This window comes from Dreissena polymorpha, chromosome 15 (genome assembly GCF_020536995.1).
Source record: "Dreissena polymorpha isolate Duluth1 chromosome 15, UMN_Dpol_1.0, whole genome shotgun sequence".
Lineage (NCBI taxonomy): Eukaryota > Metazoa > Mollusca > Bivalvia > Myida > Dreissenidae > Dreissena > Dreissena polymorpha.
The window spans coordinates 22,117,560-22,144,417 of record NC_068369.1 but is presented as its reverse complement, the minus strand read 5'-3'; the positions used below and the strand labels follow the sequence as shown (position 1 = coordinate 22,144,417).

Below are 26,858 nucleotides of genomic sequence, written 5' to 3'. Positions count from 1 at the left end.
TTAAAATATGAGTGTTTTAATTGTGTTTCCATGCTAGATCTTAGCAACAAACCCATCCCATGTTAAGTATTTAATTTTATTTGAGCATTTCATTGTAAGAACTATTAAATATTGATGCCTGCGTTTCAGGTAAGTTCTATGGCCCCCTACATTTCTCCCGCCACGACTATGTGGCCCAGACTATCATGCGAGGTCGGGACTACGGGCTGCCAGACTTCAACTCAGTGAGGCAATACATGGGGCTACCGAGGGTCAAAAGCTTCCCGGAAATCAACCCATGGCTGAACGCATCAAACCCTGAGGTATCTTACACGTGTTTTCGTGTTATTTATTTAGCTTTCTTGTTTGGTCGTCTATTTTGTTGCTCAGAAACATGATTATGGTTAGTTATGAAGTATAATGCTTGCCTACGTATGTGTAGAATGTTTTACGATTGTAATTATAAGAGGAATAGTAATAAATTATTTACTTGGATATCATGAGAACACGCATTATAGTCAAGTGTTTAAGCTAAGACTTAAGGTATTGTCTTTAGGCATAGGTATATTGTTTAACTGAGCGTTTTTTTTGTCGTGGTGTTCATCTGAAAACCGGACATCACTATTTATAAAACTTATCTCACGAAACACGTTTTCCGCGTAGTCTTTGACACATGAGCGTAAAAGATTTCATAATAATACATGTACATGTATTTGCTTTTAGCCGGCTGGTAGCATAGACTTTAAACAAATGTCAATCACGTAAACATTGTTTTACTGGCGGTATCTTTCGCAAACACGTTCGTGGTTATGTTTGCGATATTCGATGCATTAGAGAGTTTCCAAATAATGCGACGTTCATTTACAATTTCCGCATACATCTTTCATAGGCGTTGCGGAAACTCGAGAGCTTGTACGGCGGTTTGGATGACATCGATGTGTTCGTCGGCGGCATGATGGAGACGACCCCTACAGGCGGGCCCGGGCCCCTGTTCCGCGCCATATTGAGGGACCAATTTATTCGAATCCGTGACGGGGATCGGTTCTGGTTCGAGAACAGAGAGAATGGGTACAAACGTATTTCAATTTATAAAAGTATATTCTATTAGTACATTGACTTCCTGATATATTGACTTTTTTATTTTGGAATACACAAAACAATGTTTACAATCAATGCACTAAATTGTTCTGGACAAAGTCAAAAATAATTACTGAAACATGCTTGATCTTCTATAATCTTAATAACTGAATACTTTATACCCGAATGCCCATATTTTAGAAGAATATTGTTCTGAAAGACAAGATAAAGGCACGCTCGCCGCTTTAAATATGTATTAAGTCCTGCTTCCCCTCTGCACAAATTTTATTTTATTTAGACTGGCTTCTTATCCGATTATTTTCCACTTGTTTTCCTTATACATTACACACTAATTGTGGTGCCTATCTCCAACAGGATGTTTAACGAGGCGGAGATAGCTCAGATTAAGCGTATACGTATGCATGACGTCATCCATAACTCCACGCGCTTCGACTTCATTGGTATTCAAGACAACGTGTTCCAGTACAGCAACGGTAATTATGCCCCCTCCCTTTCTCCATCCACCACACACACACAAATCATGTTGGTGGGTTGGTTGGGGCGTCGGTTGGTTGATCGATCACCGGTTGGTTGATCTATCCTGCGTAGAAATAGTTTTCCAATTGCGTTTGATTGCCTTCAAACGTCATATTAATAGTACTGCCTAATGTACTTCTCCGATTTAAATCGAACTTTAATCTTTGTGTAAAAGTCGTGGGTCCAAGGATTTCAAGCTAATAAATTAAATTATGAACCCATGTGCCATCATTGAATACAAATATATACCGAAACTATGTCGGTTCTGTCGTTTTTTTTATATGTTTACTTGTTTCTTTCCACTAGATTTTTTTCGGTAAATTTTTATTCCAAACGTATCTAGTTTGAGTTACAAACACAATAAACGAGTCGCGTGCAAATCACTTCAAGTAAGGCACTGACCGTCTTTTATTCCATACCCCGAACACAGAGCATCTTTACGTATACGGGAGAGTTCTTGTACTGTGCAAATCCCCAAGTGATTCCCCTACCGGTACTTCGCCGACCATATGAAACTTTAAACGCGCAAATACATACAATCTTATACAACCGTGCACGTCTTCTATTTCCTCCTCAGATCACAAGTGCCCGAGCATCTACGTGCACGAAAGGGTCCTAGAGCCGTGCACGCCCCACAGGGGCTACGACTACTTCGCTGGAAGTGAGGCCTCCTACATCATCGTGTGGGTTTCATTCGGACTGATTCCATTCCGTACGTAGAGACAGTGGTGAATGAACTTTGGGATACAATCTTGCCATGTAACCAAAGTTGCTAGATCAAAGCTTTTGAAAATTATATGCGAACACATTGACATAAAATGCCGTGGCCGTATGCTATCAGAAAGTGATACTAATTTATTGCAATAGTTATTCACATATTGATGGCTTCGATTATTTTTTTTATCTGAATCCGTACAGTATAACACCCCAGTTTTTTTTTCACTTAAATATGTATGACTCCATTGCTTATTTGGGGCACGTAGGTATATGTAACAAACATGCATACATGTAGAACACTGGCGTTATTTTCTAAAGGCATGCATGACCACGCATTTACTATATATGATACAATTAGTCTTGTTGCTTTCCGCGTTGTGTCTTATATTCATTATCGGTTTTGTTCTTCTATTTGTATGTTTGCATATATGACTGACACGTGAATACATGCCTCTGTGTTGTAGTTTGTCTTCTCTTTGTGTACATCCTGTCCAAGTGCAAGCAGTGGCGGCACATGCGCAGTGTGAGCGACCTCCAGCGGGAGATTAAGGAAACCATCGGCGAGCGGCAGGGAGGTGCGTTCTTCCCTATCTTATTCTATGCACATTGTCGTACAGTATTATTTGTGTCGTTTTATTTATTTTATTTTATTTATTTGTGGATTTTATTTTATACCAATAAACGGCCTCAACACCACGAACACCACCAACACCACAATCACAGCGCCTACCACTAACAACACCACTGCCTCGATATAACTATGCCGTTACGACACTTGTAACGCACCACAATTGTTCCTAGAAACGTTTTGGCAAACGCCATAAAAGATTAGCATGAAATATGTTTATGATTAAAGCCCTCTGACCTGAGAAAATAACAATGTTTCTGATCGAAAGAGCTTGGTGTAAACGGAATATGTTAAGCCGCGTCATTCAAAATTAGGTCTTATGCAATATGCTGCCAACGTAGCTCCAGACCAGCCTGCTCATCCATGCAGCGTCTCAGGCTTACTGGAGCTACCCTGCGATTACGATTCATTTTCTCATGACATGGTTCATACAATAATGTGCACTGTACGTATGGGCGTCACATGCTGTCTCGGATAGATATACCAGTATGAGATATTACCATATTACCATGGGGTTTAGAGGTTACCGTTGCGTGTCCGCCTACCAACCGGGAGGTCATGGGTTCGATACCCACTGTTTGGGCGTTTTTTAGATCTCTGCAAAAGACCCAAAATACTGGTTATAGTTACAAGAAACGGACTCGAGAGCGTTTCAATAAGCCATAGGCTTTCGATGCAATCGAGCTAACAGAAATAAGTTTAAACTAAAAATTACCAAATCACGGGTATTTACCGATTTGAATGAGATCGAACGGTTTCTATAGTTTCTTAATTACTTTTGTACCGGGTCTTCAAACAAGTGCAGCTGAATTTGCTGGTAAATGGCGAAATAAACGTTTTTAAGATATCGATATTATTAATCAGAATTATAATTTACAAATTATACGGGCAGTGTAAGAAAGAATGCAATTGTAATGTGTATGCTCTGTTAAATAGGTTTTCTTTGGCGGCGATCGACAGGTACTGTGTGTTTCCATATACTACTGACTAGTTTGCCTCATTGTCGGTAGTAACGACACAATATTGCATGACAAAATATGAGTGTTTATTAGTTTTGAAGTGCTTTGTGCATGTCAATTGCTTCTTTGGAAAACCACCAAAACCTTTAGATTTCCTTTCTTTGATTTTTTTTAGATATATCTATTAATTATTGCATGTTAAAAGTACATGGTAAAACTTCAATGTATTGTTTCGCATAATTATTGGTTATTTATCACAACAGTGTTATTAAAATTGATTGCTCAAACCCAAATCAGCAGTAAGTAAAAAATAACCCGTACATTTGAATTATTAATTGTTTCAAGTCAGTTTTTATTTTTTTCCGAATGATACGAGCTGAAATATATGTGTGCTTATATCAATTATGCCATAAATCACCTTTGTTTATATTTGAGCCGCGTTTTGGGAAAACCGGTTTTAATGCAAGTGCGTGAAGTATCAGCTCAGATAAGCTTGTTCAGTTTAAAAAAGGCTTATCTAAAACGATACTTTCTGCTTTTATGGAAATGTTCGTTTGGAGGAATTCTCTTCTAAACGAAAATTCAGTTTAAGCGGAAAGTGTCGTCCCTAGTTGGACTGTATTGGCTTATATCGGACCATTCATTACGCTTATGCATTTATCCCAATTTGCCCAGTGGCCTACTCAAATGTGCATTTTATTTATTTCTGCATTGGTTAGTTTTCATTTGGCCATTGCCATCTCTTAGAACAAAAACATTTTACATAGCTTGTTACCACTACCATTGCTTAAATAAACTATCATGTTTATCCAAATGAGTCTGGTTGAAAGAAAGCCAGAATTTACGCATGTGCGTGTGAAGTATCGTTCCTTTATAGCCTTGCAGCTAGCTTTTATTGAATTTTCCGTTAAGAAAGTGTCTTCTAAACGTAAATCCAGTATAGGCAGACAGTTTCGTCCCTGATTAGCCTAGTATAGGCAGACAGTTTCGTCCCTGATTAGCCTAGTATAGGCAGACAGTTTCGTCCCTGATAAGCCTAGTATAGGCAGACAGTTTCGTCCCTGATAAGCCTATTCGGAGTGCAAACGCTATTCTGTGATGGCACAATACGCACATGGGTTAAGCCGGTTTTCCCAGAGAATGTTATTAGACCTTAAGGAATGTAGAGTTGTACTACATATAGTGTTGTTTGCCATGTGTCTTCTTGTTAAACCATATTTTTTTTCTTTTGAATAGCAGTTAGTTTATAGTTAACGACGAAACATGGTATATAAAACTTACATCCTACTATACAATAAGTCAAAGCATGCGAATGTCTCTATCGTGTCATTTAACCATGTAGTTGTCGGTCAGCGACATTGCTTTGCCCCGCTTATCGAAAACTATTAACCCAAACTACTTTTCCTTTGGTCTGACCTGATATTCACAAATTGTTGTTCACTTCACTGCGAAACCATTGCAACTATGAGTCGAAATTGCATGCATAATCATAAATGATATCTTGGCATTTTACGGTCGAGAATTATTCAATTAAATTTTAATATACCACTTCCTATTTCTGAAAGTTTTGAAGCATATATTTTAATACACTTATACTTCATTATAAAAAGCATAGTGGTTTAAACAACAGCTGTAATGACTCGCGTATTAAATATCTACAGAAAATAGCAACCAATGAAATCACTCGTTCCAAGCCGGTTTGCTTTTATTTGCCAATATTGAACATGTTAAATGGGCCAATTAACACGCTTCGAAGAGTCCTATTCTTAACTAAGATTCCACCAGATTTTTTTACCAAAAAGAATGTTGGTAACATATGCGTTTTGATTTTTTGTTCAAGCGTTATAATGTAAACGTCAGACTGCAGCGTATTAAGCGTTGGGACCTGTTTGCAAGACTAAATGAATCTTAATCTAACGTTCTTAGCTAACGCATTGACTAATATTTTTTATACATTCTAACTTTGATTTCATCAGGGAGTTGCGTGTGTCAGCACCGGGGCACAGAGTGGCAGAGCGCCAAGGAGACCCGCCTTGTCGTCATCCGGCTCAAACCGGACTGCTCTCTGGAACTGATCAACCTCAAGGGTAGGCACTACTTTTAGTAGAATAAACTTTATTAAGAGTGTTCAAAGATAAACCATATTTTCAGATTTTAGCAATTATTAATTTAATATGTATTTAATGAGAATAAAATGTATGAATTGTCCTTTCGGATAAGTATAATCCATAATTATGAAGATTTCATTAAATTTCATATTTTTGTTAAACATGTATATCCAAGCCTGTGCTGCATCTCTACATCTCTCTATGCTGCTGCATTTTCTACCGATTTTCATTTTTTGTCTCATTATTGACATTAATTTGCTGAACGACTACGAATGTTACCATTGGACCTGGTAAGGGTCGAGTTCAGTATTACAGTATTACTTGTAATGTTCACAATTCCTAAAAGTAATTTGTATTAATGTATTTGTCTACGAATGCGATCTTGTATGTATAAGACATTAATTAGTTCACCTTTTCCAAAGTTACAAATAAGAAACAACGCTACAAAAACTCGAACAAATGATGCAACAGTACCCCACAAATATACACATTTGAAATATTATTACCTTGGCGTAGCAGATATGGTGTCCGCCTAGCGATCTTGATGTTATGGGTTCGATCCCAACTCTGTGAGCGCTCTTTCGCCTATATACACCAAGTACTGGTTCTAGACTAGGGAGCGTTTCAAATAAGCCTTAGGCTTTCTATGCAATCGAGCTTAAATAAATAGATTTAAACTAAATATTATCACTGTACTGTAGTTATACAGAAATTTTCAACACATCTTCCAGTTAAATGTCCTGAATGGCTCGTCCGTACAATAACCTACCGAGCCCCGTTCCGTTTCAGGGAGGCCGATCCGCACGATCAACATGTTGAACATCAAGCACGTGCAATGCTTCGTCAGCTCCAACAAGAGGCGCAACGTCGTCATGGTGCGCGTCCCTAAGGAGTATGACCTAGTAAGGAATGCACGCGCGATCCCTAGCGATCGGGAGATCACGGGTTCCATCCCCACTGTGGGAGCGTTCTTTAGATTTCCCCCATAGACACCAAGTACTGGTTCTAGTCCCAGGAAACGGACTTGAGAGCATTTCAAATAAGCCTTAGGCTTTGTATGCAATCGAGCTAAAATAAATAGCTAAATTTTTAATTAATGCACGCGCGTTTTAACAATATTATGAAGCCCATCGATAACAAATTCCGGAATTTCTTTCCTATGAAGATACTTTTGAGAGACAGATGCGTCCCTGTGTGTGTGTTCCAAAAGTGGCGAGGTCCTATTTAGCCTTTTGCAGCGTATTTTACGGTCCCGGACTTTGTCAGATCAAACAAAATACGAATTGTAGATTAAATATCAAACCATTTACCTTTTAATGAATTATAAAACATTTGTTTGTTTTGAGTGTGATGTGAGAGGGGTAGCTGGGGATAATACTTTCTGTTCGGGATGTTTACCACTGACAAAATTTACATGCGCAGAGTTTGATCCTTAAACGCGGTCAACTATGTCAGAAGCGACTATGCGAACGTCTATGCTAACCGCTAAGCTAGTCTGGCATATTAACACATAAACTATTCTTTCTTTTAGTTTTGACCCTGACCCAGCGCTTTGTAGATGCCTGTATCAAATGTAACACTCCTCGGCGGTTGAATGTACCATACATTGCACTATTTTCCGGGCTTAAGAGGTTCTTGCAACATGGTATAGGTCTAATCTTGCTCAATTTACTGTTTTTGAAAAAGAGGAACGATATTATGATCTCCTACTCGTGGACAAAGAAAACACAGGTGCGTCCTTGAGTTAGATAAAGTGCTTTTTGATCAGACTCAGTCATTCCACGCTGTGATGACATAACTCATCGTTCTCTCTCCAGGTGCTGCAACTCACGAACGAGTCACAGAGGCGCGTGCTGCTGACGTCGCTGGAGCAGACCCTCGTAGAGAACGCTGGTTCCCTTGTTTGTCACGAGATGAAGGAGAAGCACCTCTACCAAAAAGCCTTTACTCAGCAGAAGCGGAACCAACTGCTGGAGAGGTTTTTCAAGACTGTCTTCTCGGAGGTGAGGGTTCAGTGTTATTTAGTGTAATAATTGTCTCAAACCTTATTTTGTTACGCACATGAATACTACAATCTCGTTTGTTGAATTTAAGTATGAAGGCTGTATCGCGCATAAAGTGGAAGGTACGTTCACATCGAAAATGTGTAAATGTAATGCAGTTTCACTGCACTTATCAACGATGCGATCATACAGTACACATATTGTGTAAGATAAATAAGTTTAAATCGCCAAATTAGGTGACACATGTGAACCTCTATACATGTGTTCATAATAACAAGACCTAGATTGGGATTAAAATTTGGGGCAACGGGGATCAATGTTGTTGGTGAACAACAAGAGAGTGTCTTGTTTGATTTAAATGTGGGAACAACAGCTACTAAAACAAGAATATTATTCCCACTCACTACAATCAGATATAATTAATACATTTTTATGATATTTCATACATATATACCTTATATAAATACCTCGCGTTGGACTGCATTCAAGACAGGCGATGTCATTGTTACATTTGTAATACTATTTTGATCCGCATTGCAGGCGTTCCAGATGGATTATGACCCGACCCTGGACCAGGAGGCGGTAGAGATTCGACAGGCCCGGGACATACTCGAGATAGAACTCACAAAGGTACATCAAATGATACACTTACAAAGGTGTGGTTTTGATATACTCGAGATAGCACTCACAAAGGTACATTAAATGATACACTTACAAAGGTGTGGTTTTGATATACTCGAGATAGAACTCACAAAGGTACATCGAATGATACACTTACAAAGGTGTGGTTTTGATATACTAGTACTCGAGAAAGAACTCACAAAGGTACATCAAATGATGCACTTAAAAAGTAGCGGTTTTGATATATTCATGATAGATCTTGTAAAGTTAAGAGCCTAGATATAAAGGAGAAATAGCTAAAGTAAGGTACGGATCACAGGAGGGAATCCCGTATTATTATTATCTATTATTTTATATATATGCTATAATAGAAACAAGGAGTGCAACTTCATTTGCCGAAAAACTACACCATCTTTACTGTAAACCATGTAACTCGAACATTTTTTTACGAATGAACTACACACCGGTTGTTTTCGAAAGCTATATTTCTAGTAAAGCTTGTATATATATATATATATATATATATATATAATACGGGATTCCCTCCTGTGGTACGGATAGGATATAATCGCGATATTGCAAAAAGATGCGACCGAAAAGATATTCGAAATGGAACCATAATGCATATCCACAAAGTTCGTAGGAAAACGTTAGCCAAACTCGTGCTAACATTGCTCATGTAACTTTGATCTCTTTTGATGTAAATACCATTTTGTCTATATGTACCGATTCAATAAGTATCGGTGGAAAACTATTTTGATGGCTGGTAATACTTTGGACGAATGCATACGCGTTTAATCTGTAGCAAATTCTAGTGTGGTTGTGGTACTTGATTAAACTGTGCCGCAGTTGAAACAGCTGATAAACATGGACTTATTTTTCTCGTAGGAGGAGTTTGCAAGTGCGATGGCTATGAAACCTGAGACTGAGTTTGTGGAGAACATGTTTGCCCTCATGGATACTGATCATAACGGCTACATCTCCTTCCGAGAGTTCTTAAACGCCGTCGTCATGCTGTCGAAAGGTATGGCCTAATCCTCGTCTGACGTATACCAGACGGTTCCGTCAATGACGCATATCTAAATTGTGATTTATCGATTCGGGAGTCCCTAAACAGTAAAAAAGACTAATACTATTGTGAAGCTGTCCAACACAGGTTTTGTTCGCCTGATTACAATTAATGCTCAATTGTTCATTGTCGGCTCGGGTAATACTTAAATGTACCCCGAGTACTTTTAATATACTTAATTGTACCCGGGAAGGAAAACATACTAAATCGTACCCGGGAATTCTTACTCTAAATTAGTCGTTGTCGGCTTTTTTCAAATTAATTATGTTCATGTTTATTTCAATATTTTGTAAAATGGCCTCAATATTATCGAAACTCATACTCAAAAAAAGCATGTAGCCGCAGGTTCTGTTCAAAGAGAATTGTGTTTCGTATTCCGTAGCGTGTTTGACGACATCGGACTTTGGGTAGGAATAAAACTCGGGTACAGTCTACTTTTGCCGGGTACGTTTTACTAAATTGTTCGTAGCCGGGTACATTTAAGTATTCTTAAGAGTTCCAGGGATACATTTAAGTAGTACCCGTGCCGACAATGACCCATCGAGCACAATTAATGTGTTTGTTCTCTAATCGTAACAGCTCATTATCCACCAACGAAAATATCCTTTAAATTGTTTATGTTCAGTAAGTTATTTTATTTCCTCCACTACAAACGCGCTCCCTTTCTTAGGTTCCGGTCAAGACAAGTTACAGATCCTGTTCCGGATGTTCGACCATGACGGAAATGGTACCCTGGACAGGGATGAACTCATCAAGCTGTTTAGGTGGGTACCAGCGAGCATAACCGGAAGTGACATTTTAGAAACCAAATAAATTTTACGTTATTGTTTTTTTTAGTTATGGTTTTAACAAAGTAGGAACGTTAATAGCTATGTGCTAAGTTTTTATATTGTGTGTTCTCAGAATGCGCAGCGTCGTTTCATCGAATAATTACGCATTTAAAGGTCTTAACATTCGCAGTATTTTATCGAGTTCAAATCTGGTCATACTTTTGTGAATATACCAGACCAAAAGTGCATGTGATGTTTATCCCCAAAAACGTATTCCTCAAACCTTTGTCATACTGTTGTTATATAGTTGTAAGACTTTTTACCTAACTTAAAGGGGCCTTTTCACGTTTTGGTAAATTGACAAAATTAAAAATAAAAATGTTTCAGATTCGCAAAATTTCGTTGTAGTTATGATATTTGTGAGGAAATAGTAATACTGAACATTTACCATGCCCTAAAATATCAATTATATGCATCTTTTGACGATTTACAAACCTGAAAATAATAAAGCGTATCATCGCGAAACGATTTAATAATTAGGAGAGTTCTGTTGATGTCGTTAAATTTTGTTATACTGCGAGAATTGCTTATATCAAGTATAAAATACTTCAATAATTGTGTGAGCGCGGATGGCCGAGTGGTCTAAGCGATACACTTTTACTCCAGGGGTCAGTGGTTCGAGCCCAGTTGAGGGCTACTTTTTTCTTTCTTTAGTTTTATTATTGTGCTTTTACTGGAGCTTTTTAGATCCAATGTTAACATTCATCAATTTAAAGCATTTAACCCATTTATGCCTAGCGTCTAGAAAAAAAGCCTTGACAAACAGCGTAGACCCAGATGAGACGCCGCATGGTGTGGCGTCTCATCAGGGTCTGCGCTGTTTGCTTAAAGGAATTTTTAAATATAGAAATAAATATACTAGACATCCCTAATTTTGGAAATAAATTGATCCAATTTAGAAGGAAGGGAAAATCTGCTAGGCATAAATGTCAAACTTCAATACATGCCAAAATCTGTGAAAAGGCCCCTTTAACATAAACAATACCTCCCCGCTCTCCTCCACACCCAGCTCCCTCCTGGAGATGGCGGACAGCAGTCTGGACAAGAGTGACGTGGAGCATCTGGTGGAGTCCATCTGCAACCAGCACGGCATCTCGAGCAGTGACGCCATCAACTTCGACGGTTTCTGTGCCATCCTGTCGCCGCACATGGACAAACTCTGGAACGCCGGGCTGGAGTGGAAGGGGTGTAAGAGCTTCATCCCGCCACCCGGGGACGATAAGCGAAAGAGGTAATACATTAGTGATCTATTTACAATCAGGGGTCCGTCTTATCAAAGATCGTACGACAATGTTAATTTACGATTGAATTTTGTAATTTTACAATATAAGTGATTATGATCTGAATTTTTCAATATAAATGATATTTGACAGCTACTTTGGAAATGAATGGAAATGTTCAACAAAAGTAATTATAAATGTGACGGTTACATATTTATGGCGCTTCGAAAATTGCATCGAAAGGTGAGAATGTTGTACGATGTTTGATAAGACGAGTCCCTGTATATTACTTAAGTATTGGTACATTATGCATATGTGCGCTGAGTTTTTATTTACTCACCATTTTATACACAGTACGCATCTTTGTAAAGTTATTTTAACAGGTCATATTTCGATTGTTCAGGCATGTGTTTTTGCTTGTATATCAGGTTTTGCTAACTTTAGGAATGTAATTTTTGCATGCGATCAAATTTATTTTCATTTCTGTGTATCAATTATTTTATTTTTACGTTTTTATCCAAATGTATCAGTTTTGATTCTAAAGCAACACATTGAAAGAGTCCTTGTTTTCTTTTAATTGTTTGTGTATTCAACACGATAAAACGAGTACGATAACTAACTGCGTGTACATGTATTATTCATGTTGGATCAAACTTTTAGACTCTTTGCCAATTAAAGGTTTTCGCTCTACAACTAATCTTCATTTGTTTATTACGTTATTCTTCTTTTACGTTTTAATATTAAACGGTGTCCGTTTAATATTCTTCGATGTCCTACAATTTTACATCCGTTTTAAAATAATCATAATTATTATTATACCGGATTTATATAGCGCCCTTTTCATGCAAGAGTGCGCGTTCAAAGGCGCTACAATTCTATGACAAAAATAGAAATCACATATTTTACAACGGAATAAACATATTTATCACAATACAGCGTCGGAAATCTCCGACGAATGTCCGCGGTTATCACAAACTTGTTCAAGTAAGTATGAACACAGATACATGTAATAAGTAGGCGGCTGTGCATGTCAAGGTGACTGGTCAAGGACAGAAGACGGTTGAAGGCCGTGGTTTAGGGATGACAGTATATTAATATTATTATGGTTTGAGGTTTGAAATGTTAAATTGATTTTATTTATTTTTAGAATATGCAAAATTAATTTTAAGGCTTTACATATGGTTGTTTCAGATTTCATTACTAAACAATATTCGCAGATCATATATAAATCGATTTTTGAGAAAAATCAAACGGACACTCTCAATAAAAAAATGTTCTGGGTAAGGGCGTTTGTGTAATCGTTTATCATGTAATCTGGAACAAAATATCGTCCCTCAACGGTGTAAATGCAAGTAATGACACGTTTGTTGTCTAAATGGTAAATCGGTAAAATATTGTTTAAGTTTCAAATTCAGGTCAAAGGTAAGTGCATATCAGAAGAGTAAAAGTGCATGTACATGCAAATAGATTTACATAAGGTGCATCTATGTATCCATGTAGTATAGATTTGCATGTGAAAAAATTGTCATTTGAATGCGTTCTGGAAGAACACAAGCGCTCGCACGAATGTGATCATGAGTAATATGATTTTATAGCGAACACGAGACAGGGGCAGCAACTCCTTCGCCTACCAGGTAGACAATTATTTCCCTTAGAATAGCACCCATTCCAACATTCAGTCCTCTTCTGCTATATAGGTAACAATATACTAATTCCATTCCCTATGTTATTGAATGTGAAAAAGCCACAACGTTATCTAAATATAAATGCAACAATTTACACATAGTCTCCCGCCATCTACGTTGTCTTAATGGGCATTCTTAGTTGAATTGATTTAAGCAATTACACTATGTATCCTGTAGTTTGCAAGGAAACACCTAAACACAAAATAAATTCGACCGTTCGTGCACCATTTATTTTCGGTTGTTTATTTGTAAAATGTAATCCGCCTTAGCGTTATATTTTACTTTACTCTCTCACTATATAATATTATAATTATTAAGAAGCTTATCCTTTCATAGCCTTATCAATATCTCAAAAAGATAAAACCAGAGCAAGTGTGTTAACTGTAAAACATGCGTTCGAGTAAAATATGTTGATTGATTTAGAGAGTATAAAACCCTACATTATTCAATTATTTAGTGCATTATAGCAAATAATCTATTAAACTAGCTAGCCTTGTTAGTTTTTCATGTGACGGGGATCGCATTGACAAAAATGTGTAATTGAAGACATTTTAAACGAACACGTGTTTCATTATTACCAAATTGAACAGTTTTCAAAATGTGCGCCAAGAAGCACACCAGTGTTGAACGTCAAATATGTGCAATGTTACATTACTACGTTAATTGCAATTTTGAACGTTTTTTATACCTATTGTTCTTCAGTTACATTCAAGTATTATGTGTGTTTATCTAAGCAATATAATTGCTGCAATGCATCAGTTAAAGGACAAGTATATTTTACTTGAGCATTTATTGGTTATTTATAGGTCTACATAAGCTAAAGAAAAATACTGTTATTTAAAACCAATGATAGTTGTCAACTTTTCACCATATCAGCTAAGAGTCTGGTTTTCACCTTTGCGTAAAAGTGAACAAAGTTTTTCTGAATATATAAATATATAGAAAATAGATATTAGAGTAAACTTTGATGATATTTAGTATTGTTGAGTATGTTATACGGAATGTTTTGTCCTTAATGTGTTAGATTGGTGATTAACATATATGCTTTGTAGAGCTAACCTATCATGTTGCGATAATTGTTATTCAGAATATAGTGACCCACTTTTAAGATGTTCCGCAGTTATCATTCAGTATATATCATTTCTTAAGCAAAATCCATACCTGTAAGACATATGTAACTTGCTTCTTTACATTGATACATTAACAGCTTCTCGCTACCTGTATTTATCTTCTGTTCCTAACATTATTTCGTCAATGCAAAAACAAAACGCACCGGACAGGTCCATTACCGTTTGTGCTCCTTTACTCAGTGCGGAGGCACGGAAGCGCGTGAACCAGGCGCCGGAAACGTCCATTATCATCAAGAGCGACTCCAACGCCTCCTTGGGGAGCGGCGCCGCCGCCGAGAGCGCCTCAACATCCACGGACAATTCCGGGGTGCAGAAACGACACCGGTAATCATAATACTACGGTTTTGTATTGTACAAATATCTTATCTATAACAGTGTTGACATTGCATTGCAATCGTATTATTGTCGTTGTTTTTAGTAATACCAGCTCCTTTTATATCCTCTTTAGCTTTTGTGGAGCAATACTACAAAGGGTAACCATAACCTGGTCTTCCATTTTACTTACATAGATTTTTTGGGGTGTTATTTTTACTTTCCCTTTTTTAACAGCACTCAATTACATAAGTATATACATGTACTGAAGGGATTTATAGTTAAATCGCATACGTTAATCTTCTTTTGGCATAAATGCTGATGTGATTGTGTTTATGAAAACAGGACATGATTGTAACTTCGGATGCAATTAACTTACACTGGATTAAAACAGTAAGGATAAAGGATTACGAGTACAAGAACCATAAATCTCTCTTCTGTTCAAACAACGCTTCAAGGCCATTCGTTTTAGGGACTTCAAGTTTTGGTAAATTGACAAAAATAGTAAAACTTGTTTCAGATTCGCAATTTTTGTTGTAGTTGTGATATTTGTGAGGAAAAAGTAATTATAAAGCGTTGCAACGCGAAACGATTGAATAATTTGGAGTTCTGTTGTTGTCGTTATAGTTTGTGACTATACGAGGATTGCTTTTATAAAGTATAAAATACGTCACTCATTGTATGAGCACGGATGGCAGAGTGGTCTAAGCGATAGACTTTTATTCCAGGGGTCAGTGGTTCGAGCCCAATTGAGGGTTACTGTTTTGCTTTCTTTAAATTTATTCCTGTTGTTTACTGGAGCATTTTAGATCAAATGTTTACATTTATCAATATAAAGCATTAAATGACAAACTTTAATACATGCCAAAATCATTGAAAATGTCCCTTTAACTTAGAAGGAATGAACGAAGAATATATGTCATCCATACATGAAGGGCATACTTATTTGTCACATCCATATATATTAACACTTTAGTTTATTTCAGTATTATATTAGTCATATCTTATTTAGTTACAAGTCCTACGTCATATTTTTAGTTAAACCCCTTATATCAAGAATACTCATTTCATTTGTTTAACTGTAGTTCTTTCCTTTAAACCCGTTACCACTTAGATACGTATTTTGACGCATGTGTAGTCCCTTAAAAAGTTACATTTAATTAAATACCTTTCTAACTAAATCCATATTGTTAAGGTTTCATTTCCAACCCTTAGATACTGATGAGCAGCAAACAGCATTAAACCTGAACAGCCTGCGAGTTACTCGCAGGCTGTTCTGTTTTTATGCTGTTTGCAGATAGCCATTTTTACTTTGCTTCTGAGTGGGAAAGGGTTAACCACCCACAACCATACACATGCCGTGTATTTTAGTGTCGTTATTTCCCATAGCTAGAATTAAATAGCAAGGTAGAAAATATATCCCCTTGTCCAGCTAACAAATAATTCATATTAATGATTTGAATCAAAACAAGAGAATTTTAACGTCGCGTAATCAATACGCATATCTTTCATTTTTATTACAACGTGTATTGTTTATTTTATCTTCTACTTTGTTTCTTTCAAAACTGTTTTAGAAAAAGAGAACGGCGATCCACGTAATGTCTTGTTAAAAATAATATTTATTTTACGCTTGGCTAACCTTATTTATATAAATGTTTCATATACAAGTTTTATTGGCTTAGAAAAACACACGCTAACTGCATCGTTTGTTGCTTGCTTGTGTCAAATTATATGCATATGATTCGGTCAGAGTGGCAAAAAAGGGCTTAGTGTTTTTGCATAATAGCTTCGGTATTTTTTACCACAAATAAACATATCAAACGAACTACTAAAAGGATAGTGTCACCGCACTGAGGGTAAAACTCGCTAAAGCACACCAATACCTCACTCTAAGCATTTATTCTAACAACGCTGGTTTAACATCGTGTTTTAACAACCTGAGCGATACACTACATTCATTATAATTCTTGATTGCATAATAATGAGCCACGTTCTGAGAAAACTGGGCTTAATGCATGTTCGTAAAGTGTCATCCAAGATTAGCATGTGCAGTCCGCGCAGGCTAATCAGGGACGACACTTTCCGCTTTTATGGTATTTTTAGTTTCAAGGAAGCGTCTCCTTATCGAAAATCAAGTTAGGCGGAAAGTATCGTCCCTGATTAGCCGGTGCGGACTGCACAGGCTAATCTGGGATGACACTTAACGCACATGCATTAAGCCCAGTTTTCTCAGAACGCGGCACATTTGATACTGACGGAAACACAGCATAGACATTAACAATGCGATACTAACAATCTTAATGTTTTGAATTTGGTTGAAATTGACATGCCAGATTAATGAAAATGGCCTGAATATTTTAAAATGACTTAAGTAACATGGACTCACGTTAACAAGGCTATCGAAATGTCATGTACTTATCTGAAATATATTATGGCAGTTTCATAAAAAAACGTGTGTAATAACCGGAAAAAAACATTTTTCTATCACCGAGTTTCATCAAAAGTTTATGAATTGCTAGTAATGATATCTAGATGCTAAAGAAATTCACAAACGTATTTTTTTATAATAGAAATACACGTATGTGTTGTGGAAATAGTATAATTAAATATGCTGTTTTAAAAGATTTTTTTTCATCATTTTTGTAAAACTAGAATTATTTTTCATCATTCTATATACCCAAATATTTAAAAAAATGTGTTTGTAAACATCAAACAGTATATGAGGCCCACTCTGGCAAAACCGGGCTTAACCTATGTGCGGATAGTTACGTCCCAGATTAGATTTTCTGCACAGGCTAATCCGGGACGACACATTTCGCCTAGACCTGATTTTCGTTGAGAAGAGACTTTAGTTATTTAACGAAAACTTCATAAAAAGCTGAAAGTATCTCCCTTTTGGCCTGTGCGAAGTGCACAGGCTTATCTTTGTCTATACTTTCCGCAGACTTGTTCACAATACTAACTTAATAGCATGCTTAACACATTTACCCATGATGTACCGGTACCTTATGAATTGATTTATTTAAAAAGACATTATATTATATGTTTATCCAGATTTAAGTACGTATTTCATTTTGAGTATTTGTCACGAGTTGCACTGATACAATTAAAATATTGTGTTTTTTCGAAAATCGAGCTTTTATCAACATCAAAACATTTTGTCAGGCTATGGTTGTATGTGTATAAAATGTGCTTCTTTATGCGTGCTCGCATTTTTACCCTATTATGCACTGCTTTCAATGAACTGTTTTTTTATCACTCTAACTTAACCACATTAAGAAAGTATTTTTATGTTACTCGCGACCATGAGTTTGGTTGTTGTAATTTTCGCGCTTTTCTAATAGTAGCTTTTGCGTGTTGAAGTAAAGCATTAAGAGTACAGTCTCTTTAGTTCTTCTTAAGGTAAATACAATCATTTTTATATCGTATTACTATGTGATTCAATGAAATCGACAAACGAAATCATATCGATTAAACCGATGAAACGGACATTTTAGGCGGAAATAAACATGCATTTTTTTAAGCAAACATTTTCAAGTTTCTCTTACAGCTTAACAGACACATACGTTTACATATATACATTCACTTTGCTATTTCAACCTTCTCAATTTCAAGTAAGAAGAAACACTAACCAATATCTTGTTTTTCTGTGACATTGCACGGACTACTTTCTGGTACAGTTTTGTTGCCATTCGCGAGACCTACACCCCTCTGAAGGCCCGGATGAGGAGATTGAAACACTTCGTGGAGAATAACCGCCAGCACATCTTCTATTTAGTCCTCTTCTACGGCATCTGCGCCGGACTATTTGCGGAGCGATTTTACTGTATGTTAATGCGCATTTCATGTTTCGTTTTTTATGTTTGAGTTATAAACAATGTCACGCAAAAATTCTTTAACAACGATAGAATAATTGTTATTGAATGCATGTATTCAAATTCAAAATAAGAGGGTATTTAAGAAACTTTAACAGTACCTAACGTATTAGGGAAAATACCATTGGTAAAAACAGACTTATATAAAAGGCTATGTACTGATAATAAGTGACATGGTCGCTGTAAGAAGAAAACATCTTTTATCTAAAAAAAATATGCGTAATTCAATATAAACAAGATTATTATTTGTAAACAAAATAGAAATGTTAGAGCATACAAAATCGCCATTATTTCTCCAGAGTCACAGTAGATCTTGAATCGACTAGCTCAGTTGGTAAAGGGCTGGAGTGCAGATTTGATATTCGCCTTCTCCATGCCACATAATTTCTGTGAGGATTCTTTGAACGGCCATTTTCCCCCTATCTCTGATTGAATTATGGCATATTTCACACATAATGAAGTAAGTACGTGCACTTAGAACTGGCTAACCAGCTAACTCAGGAAACGTATGAGTTGGGTAACTGACAACCGTGATATGAATGGAATACAATTGACCATTAAAATAACACGTTTGTGTTTGTATTGCCAGTTTACACGGTGGAGCGCGAGCACAGCGGCCTACGGGCGCTCATGAGCTACGGTATCAGCACGACGCGGGGCGCTGCTGCCGGCATGTCGTTCTGCTTCTCGCTTCTGCTGGTAACCATGCTGCGCAACACCATCACCTTCCTGCGGGGAACCTTCCTCAATCTGTACGCTCCCTTCGACTCCATCGTCTCATTCCACAAGGTCGTGGCATGGACCGCACTCTTCTTCACAGGTACCGGACGTTATCATTTGACATTAACACTACTTCACATTAACAGGAAGTTATCCTTCCATATTAGTTCTACCTCACATGAACCCGAAGTTCCCATGCCAAATGTACCGGAAGTTATCCTGTCACATCATCACTACTTCACATGTCCGGATGTTATCATATCTATTTTATACTATAGTTACAACCCGTGGTTATGCAGCAATATTACGTGAATGTCGACATGCTGTTAATGTTAAAAAATGATTATTTTTCATTGTTATTTTTAAACGCACCAAACATGATTCAGACACCGATACATATGTTAGCTACCGGTGTTAAGAATGGCTACCTTGACAGTCAGAGTCCGTACCATATCCTGGTTCTATTTTTTGTCCGAACGTTAACGCCAAAATGTGCTATCAAGTGCACTTTATGCTTGTTTGTTTTTTACAAACGTCATTTATTACATATTCATGATAGCCATTTTATGTCGTCATATTTTTTAAAGGTGAGCGCGCTTCTGATTTGCATTATCTGTTATAGCCTTACACGTGGTTGGATACGGGTTTAACTTCTATCACCTAGCAACGCAGCCGACCAAGTACCTGTGCATCTTCGATACAATTGTCTTCCGGTACGTAGATGACGGTCTTTTACATCTCTAATACAAATATTAATTAGGTCGATATAAGGCAAATATCGTAAGATAATGCGTTTGTTGTGAAATAAATATGTGAACAGAATAATAGTAAACCCTGAACTCTATTGTTTTACGACCCAATAAACAATGAACAAATTAATAGCCCCATGAGTTCTTCACAATATGGATGAAGAATACCCCCACCCCGAACGTCGAATTCCAAAAACTTAACTATGGTTTGAGAGAAGTATATGTTGAATGTTATTTTGATAAATATAAGTCTAGATAAATTATGTTTTCTTCGAGGTGTGCAGTTTTTACCCTTTGGACAAGATATACAACACATTTTTTAGAGTACCACTACGCGATGATCCATAGCTAAACTTAAACACTGTGCCTAAAGGCTTCAGATTAACAGAGTTTTTTTGCATTATAAGTCAATACAAGTATCAACAAGTTAGTGTCAGACATAAGATTTTATATTAACCATGCGACATCAAGGACATGGCCAATTATCCCAGGGACATACATGTAATTTGAGAAACCTTTGTAGAGGACCACTATGTAATGTTTCATACCAAAATATAACACGTCTGGATCTTTAGGTTTTAGAGAAATTATTTTGCTCATTATGATGTTATAGAATCTCTAAGGTGAAAAGTGACCTATTTTAACGCATAATGATAAAAAATTGCACATTCACAGCCTCATGGCATACGGAAAACAATACATACATGTTTTTAGTATTAACTCGCATTCGGACAGACAGGCGACTAGGATGTTTTCATTATACCCCCTATAATTCGTAACGGGCGAATAATAAGTAAGTCTCTTTGGTGTATCTATATTGACCCACTTTGTATAACCACTCCTAGTTGTATTATATTGCTAACATCAGAACTTCATTGGCAACAATATACAACGATTACTCGATCTGTATCACCGCTAAAACTTGATTTTGCTACTTGTTTGTATTGATTATTTGTTGTTTGTTCAGTGCTTGTTATCCCCCGCCATAGGCGGAGGGATATTGTTTTGGCGTCGTCCGTCCGTCCTTCCTTCTTTCCGTCCGTCCGTCCGTCCGGAGCCATATCTTGGAAGTGCTTTGGCGGATTTCATTGAAACTAGGTATGAGTATATATATATATATATATGGATAAGAGAATTATGCACGCCAAATGACATTGTACTCCATCCGTTAATAATGGAGTTATGGCCCTTTGTATCTTGAAAAAATGCTTTTTTGTGTGTCCGGAGCCATATCTTGGAAGTGCTTTGGCGGATTTCATTGAAACTTGGTATGGGTATGTATATCAATAAGAGGATGATGCACGCCAAATGACACTGTACACCATCTGTTAATAACGGAGTTATGGCCCTTTGTATCTTGAAAAAAATGCATTTTTGAGTGTCAAATATCACATTTTTGTGTCCAGAAGCATATTTGCGGGATATATTAATTCAACGAATTTGCTTGTTTTTATGCTTACCAATGCACCTTTCAATGTCGGCCGTTTGCAACCCATATGTACACTAGAAACAAGACCGCAGCCTGAGTGAATCTTATTTTTGGCTATTTTTCAGTGCCGACATTCAGCCTACGTTTAATTTCTGGTTCTTTGGAAACCCTACCGGTATGTTTGGGATGATCCTTTCTATGTTAATATTTAATTTAATTTGTTAAGATCAATGATAGTAAAAAATAATGATACTAATTACTGTTCAGTAAGTTTGTGTTTTGCGTGTGTGTTACACCACTATTAGTATATATAAATATATATAAAGTATGCGTACATACGAAGTATTTGCAAACATATGATTAATCTACAAACCGGATGTGCGTGTTGCAGGTTTCACAGGGCTGCTGCTGGTTGTCGTGATCTGTATCGTGTACGTGTTCGCCACCCAGACGGTCCGCAGACTCATCTTCAACGCCTTCTGGCTCTCTCACAAGGTGGGAAACCCGTGCAGAACACGTGCAGACCACGCGCGACCCGTAGTTGCTGTATTTATAACCACTTACCCGTGAATTCAGTCACACACACACACACACACACACACACACACACACACACACACACACACACACACACACACACACACACACACACACACACACACACACACACACACACACACACACACACACACACACACACAAACAAACATACACGCACACCACACACACACACACACACACACACACACACACACACACCACACACACACACACACACACACACACACACACACACACACACACACACACACACACACACACACACACACACACACACACACACACACACACACACACACACACACACACACACACACCACACACACACACACACACACACACACACACACACACACACACACACACACACACACACACACACACACACACACACACACACACACACACACACACACACACACACACACACACACACACACACACACAAACAAACATACACGCACACCCGCACACACACACGCACACACCCGCACACACTCACTTGCACTAATTGACATATCCTTTCAATTATTCACATAGCTGTGTATTAATTCATCCATATTTGTACTAAATTACATGTCTGTGTACTTATTCACCTAGCCGCGTACTTATTCATATATCCGGTTACAAATTCCCATATCAGTTTACTTATTCACATATCTTTTTACTTGTTTACATAACCGCGTAGTATTGTCAATAACCGTGTGTCAATTTACATAACACCCGTACCTATTCACATATCTGCGTTCCAAGTCATATATCTGCGTTCCAGGTCACATAGCTTCGTACTTATTCACTTATATGCGTACTTACTCACACAGCTGCGTACATATTCACATATCTGCGTATAATTCACATATCTTCGCTCCAATTCACATATATTAGTACTTTTCATCGTGTAATTCATGCGCTTACCAAAATCGTTGAAAACCACAAAAATCTTATTTAATTAGTTCTATTAATGCATTTGTTGCAGCTGATCGTTGTCATGTACGTTCTCACGATCCTGCATGGCGCCTCGATGATTGTCCAGAAGCCGACGTTCTACGTGTACTTCGTGGGCCCCGCCATCTTGTTCACCATCGACAAGATGGTCAGCCTCTCTCGGAAACGGATGGAGATCTCCATCGTGAGAGCCGAGAATCTCGCGTCAGGTAAGATGGCGAGAGTTACGGAATTGCGTGATTGTGCGAGAGTAAGCATGCCACGCATGATTGCGTAAGTGTGACCTTATATTGCATAATAAACGTAAGGGCATATGGTTCGGAACCTTATGGCCGATTATATCACAGGCACTCGGCATTAGCTACTACCCCCATTACAAAAAAGTTCGTCGAAAATTATATATATATATATATATATATATATATATATATATATATATATATATATATATATATATATATATATATATATATATATAAAGTAAAAAAAAATTGTTCGACGAACTTTTTTGTCATGGGGGGGTAGTAGCTAATGCCGAGTGTCTGTGGATTAAATGACGTATCATGCTCTCTGCCGGTGTATACTTTCCACTACCATGCACACGAGCTGATATAGTTAGGTCCTCATGCAAACTAAATCACCTGTGTTCTGTCTAAGAAGATACTAGTATTGATATTTCAAAATGTTACTTCGCAAACCTTCGTCTAGATAGCTGTTTATCATATCGTCCAGTAAAAAATATGTTTTAAAATTTGGTTCCAAACTAAACTTTTATCCTAAATAATTATATTTATTACAAAACAGTTTTACCTTTTAAAATCTGATTTGGTTTATGCTTGTGACAATAATGGCGAGCCTCTGGTTACAGATGTAACCATAATCGAATTCAAGCGACCGCCCAGGTTCGACTTCAAATCCGGCCAGTGGGTGCGGATAGCGTGCCTGCCCCTGGGCTCCAACGAGTACCACCCTTTTACCTTGACCTCTGCACCCCACGAGGACACCCTCTCGGTCCACATCCGGGCAGTCGGGCCCTGGACTATTGCCCTTCGAAACACGTTTGACCAAGAGTATTCGAAGGATGCGATATACCCGAAGGTAGATCGAAGCCTCGATCGCTTGTTTCCGTTCTCCATTTTGTATCGGTGTTGAAGTTTAAAATATATTTATTTAGTGAAAAATCACATAAACCAAGGGCATTTTTTATATAAATAATAATTCAAACTGTGTTATAAAACAAGCAACAGAAACGTTAAATCCAGCACAGTATTTTGTATAGTACCCGTGTTAATCAGTGCAAATAAAACGAATGAGCTTCGTTTATACGGAACTTAACGGTGATTTATCGTTGAAATACGCTTTAATATTAAATTATTCAATTGTATGTTCTTGTGATTAAATTTGTATTACTAAGTGTTATATATTCGAAGAAAAAAAAACGCTAACATGAAGACATTCACATCCGACATCGCGCTACATAAGGCAGAGAATAATTTAGTTGCGCGTTTGATTAACACGTTTTTTCGCGAACTTATACGAACGCAAATCAAAACATAAGTTACCGTTAAAATGTGTTTACATGTATAGATGTCATCGTATTTTCATAAAAAAAATCATACTCTTGTGTCATATAACAATTATACATATAATAATCTCGTTAAAACAACCGATTGAATACATCCATGCAAAATAGCAACAAGCTAAAGCTGAAGTTTATGCAACGGATTGTCATACGATCGTTTCTGAAGTACCAGTAGGCGTAACCCCATGTCACCCCCTAGCACTGTCTGGACGGCTCGTATGGCGCGGGTCAGCAGGACTGGTACACGTACGACGTGTCCGCGCTGGTAGGGGCCGTTATAGGGGTCACACCGTTTCTGATGTATTAACAGTCTAATACTTATTTCACCCTCTAGCTCTTTCTTGACGGCCCGTATGGCGCGGGTCAGCAGGACTGGTACACGTACGACGTGTCCGTGCTGGTAGGGGCCGGTATAGGGGTCACACCGTACGCTTCCATACTAAAGGACTTCGTGCACATGACCTCCATCAAGAGCACCTACAAGATCAGGTGTCAGAAGGTACGGGGCAGCGTGTGCGTAGTTAGTTTAAACATATTTATTTTAGCTCGATTGCATCGAAAGCCTAAGGCTTTTTGAAACGCTCTCGAGTCCATTTCCTGTGACTATAACCAGTACTTGGTGTATTTGGGGAATATTTAAAGAACGCTCCCTCAGTGGGGATCCAACCCGTGACCTCCCGATCGATATGCGGACACCATATCAATTATACAACGGCGACTTTGTGTGTGTGTAGTAAGCTGTTCTTGAGCGCAACGAGAATTTCCCGTATGGCAATCGGGCGCCTTGTTTGGTTGAGTTATAGCGGATAGTGTAAGATAAAGGAGAAAGTTTCCTGTGAAAATCCATTACCCGTGTACACTGTATCTCGTTTAATGTTTCGTCACACTACTACGCTAACGATTGGGTTTGAGCGAGGAATTGAACCTACGCCAATACGTTCTTGGGCCAGTGCGCCAGAAGCTTGATCACGGACCCTTCAATGGGTGTGTGATTTACGGTAAATTAATGGAGCCTCACTTTGGGTAAAATCGCGTTCCAGATTAGTCTCCCTGTGCACAGACTTATCGGGAGAGACGCTTTTTTCTTTTATGGAATATTTAGTGCAATAGAAGTCTCTGCTGAACGAAAACCCAGTCTTGGCGGAAAAGGTCTGCCCTGATTATCATATGCGGACTGTTCATGCTAATCTTTGATCAATGAATTTCTATATGAAACAAATATTAGATATTACGTTGTTTAATGCAAAGGACTGTGTATAATGTAACGGGAGTACATGTATAGCCATGGGAAGCATGCATCGTATGAGTAGAATATCGTCCTATTGATGCAAAAAGGTACCGTGTACCTTCTGATTTCACTGTCACATGGTACCTGTTTGCACCTAGGAGGGGGGGGGGGGATATTTATGTTGCTTCGCACCGATGCTCATTTGCTTTAACTTATAATAATAAAATAAAGATCTCTGCCCCAGGCGCCATGAACTTGACCTAACCATTATTCATAGAACTGTACATGTTTCAGTTGTATTTCATCTGGGTCACCGGAAGTCAACGTCACTTCGAGTGGCTGCTCGACATCCTGAAGGAAGTGGAGGCGATAGACACGAAGGGAATGGTCTCCATTGACATCTTTATCACGCAGTTCTTCCAAAACTTCGACCTGCGCACCGCCATGTTGGTGGGTACAGTACTTGTTTATACGGTTTGTTCAAACAGCAATCGGATTGTAACAATATAATTATAAACTTATCAATCCCATTCAACTTTTACGCATTATAATAAAATACGAGAAAGCGAAATCGCATACACACACTGTAGCGTTTTCTGTTTCCGTATCATGTCTGACTCCATTTTTGCGTAGTTGGTTGACTCAGCTTTTCACATGAAATGACCTTTACATAACGCCAGAATACCCGAATTAATACACTACCGGCAAATTCAAATTCGTAATTGCTACGGATTGTAAAAACTAGTTTTCTAAAAGTTGTATGCATAAAAAACACGACCGCCTTTACACGTAAATATTTTATAACAAGGGCTGTTTGAAAAAACATGCATGCCCCCATATGGGCTGTCAGTTGTAGCGGCAGCCATTGTGTGAATTCGTTTTTTGTCACTGTGA

At 37.8% G+C, this 26,858-nt stretch overlaps 2 protein-coding genes across 13 annotated transcripts in view; one reads left to right on the top strand and one right to left on the bottom strand.

Annotated features, from left to right (window-relative positions):
* LOC127859437 (dual oxidase maturation factor 1-like) overlaps positions 1-26,858 on the bottom strand; it is a 124,149-nt gene that overhangs the window by 56,562 nt on the left and 40,729 nt on the right. The gene's annotated exons all lie outside the window — the stretch shown is intronic.
* The window catches only part of LOC127859436 (dual oxidase 1-like), a 44,969-nt gene that overhangs the window by 12,384 nt on the left and 5,727 nt on the right, over positions 1-26,858 (top strand). For 3 of the 5 annotated variants that reach the window (XM_052396798.1, XM_052396800.1, XM_052396801.1), the window contains exons 12-35: positions 130-302; positions 869-1,047; positions 1,432-1,550; positions 2,171-2,305; positions 2,775-2,885; positions 5,874-5,984; positions 6,795-6,907; positions 7,823-8,008; positions 8,549-8,638; positions 9,518-9,653; positions 10,369-10,462; positions 11,538-11,759; positions 13,344-13,382; positions 14,744-14,887; positions 16,450-16,470; positions 18,556-18,701; positions 19,340-19,570; positions 20,093-20,183; positions 21,774-21,823; positions 22,040-22,143; positions 23,186-23,363; positions 24,023-24,252; positions 25,071-25,235; positions 26,259-26,414. In XM_052396798.1, coding sequence (XP_052252758.1) covers positions 130-302; positions 869-1,047; positions 1,432-1,550; positions 2,171-2,305; positions 2,775-2,885; positions 5,874-5,984; positions 6,795-6,907; positions 7,823-8,008; positions 8,549-8,638; positions 9,518-9,653; positions 10,369-10,462; positions 11,538-11,759; positions 13,344-13,382; positions 14,744-14,887; positions 16,450-16,470; positions 18,556-18,701; positions 19,340-19,570; positions 20,093-20,183; positions 21,774-21,823; positions 22,040-22,143; positions 23,186-23,363; positions 24,023-24,252; positions 25,071-25,235; positions 26,259-26,414 — 3,224 coding nt within the window. The remainder of the gene's footprint in view (positions 1-129; positions 303-868; positions 1,048-1,431; positions 1,551-2,170; positions 2,306-2,774; positions 2,886-5,873; positions 5,985-6,794; positions 6,908-7,822; positions 8,009-8,548; positions 8,639-9,517; positions 9,654-10,368; positions 10,463-11,537; positions 11,760-13,343; positions 13,383-14,743; positions 14,888-16,449; positions 16,471-18,555; positions 18,702-19,339; positions 19,571-20,092; positions 20,184-21,773; positions 21,824-22,039; positions 22,144-23,185; positions 23,364-24,022; positions 24,253-25,070; positions 25,236-26,258; positions 26,415-26,858) is intronic. The other 2 variants (XM_052396802.1, XM_052396799.1) reach the window with 2 other exon arrangements.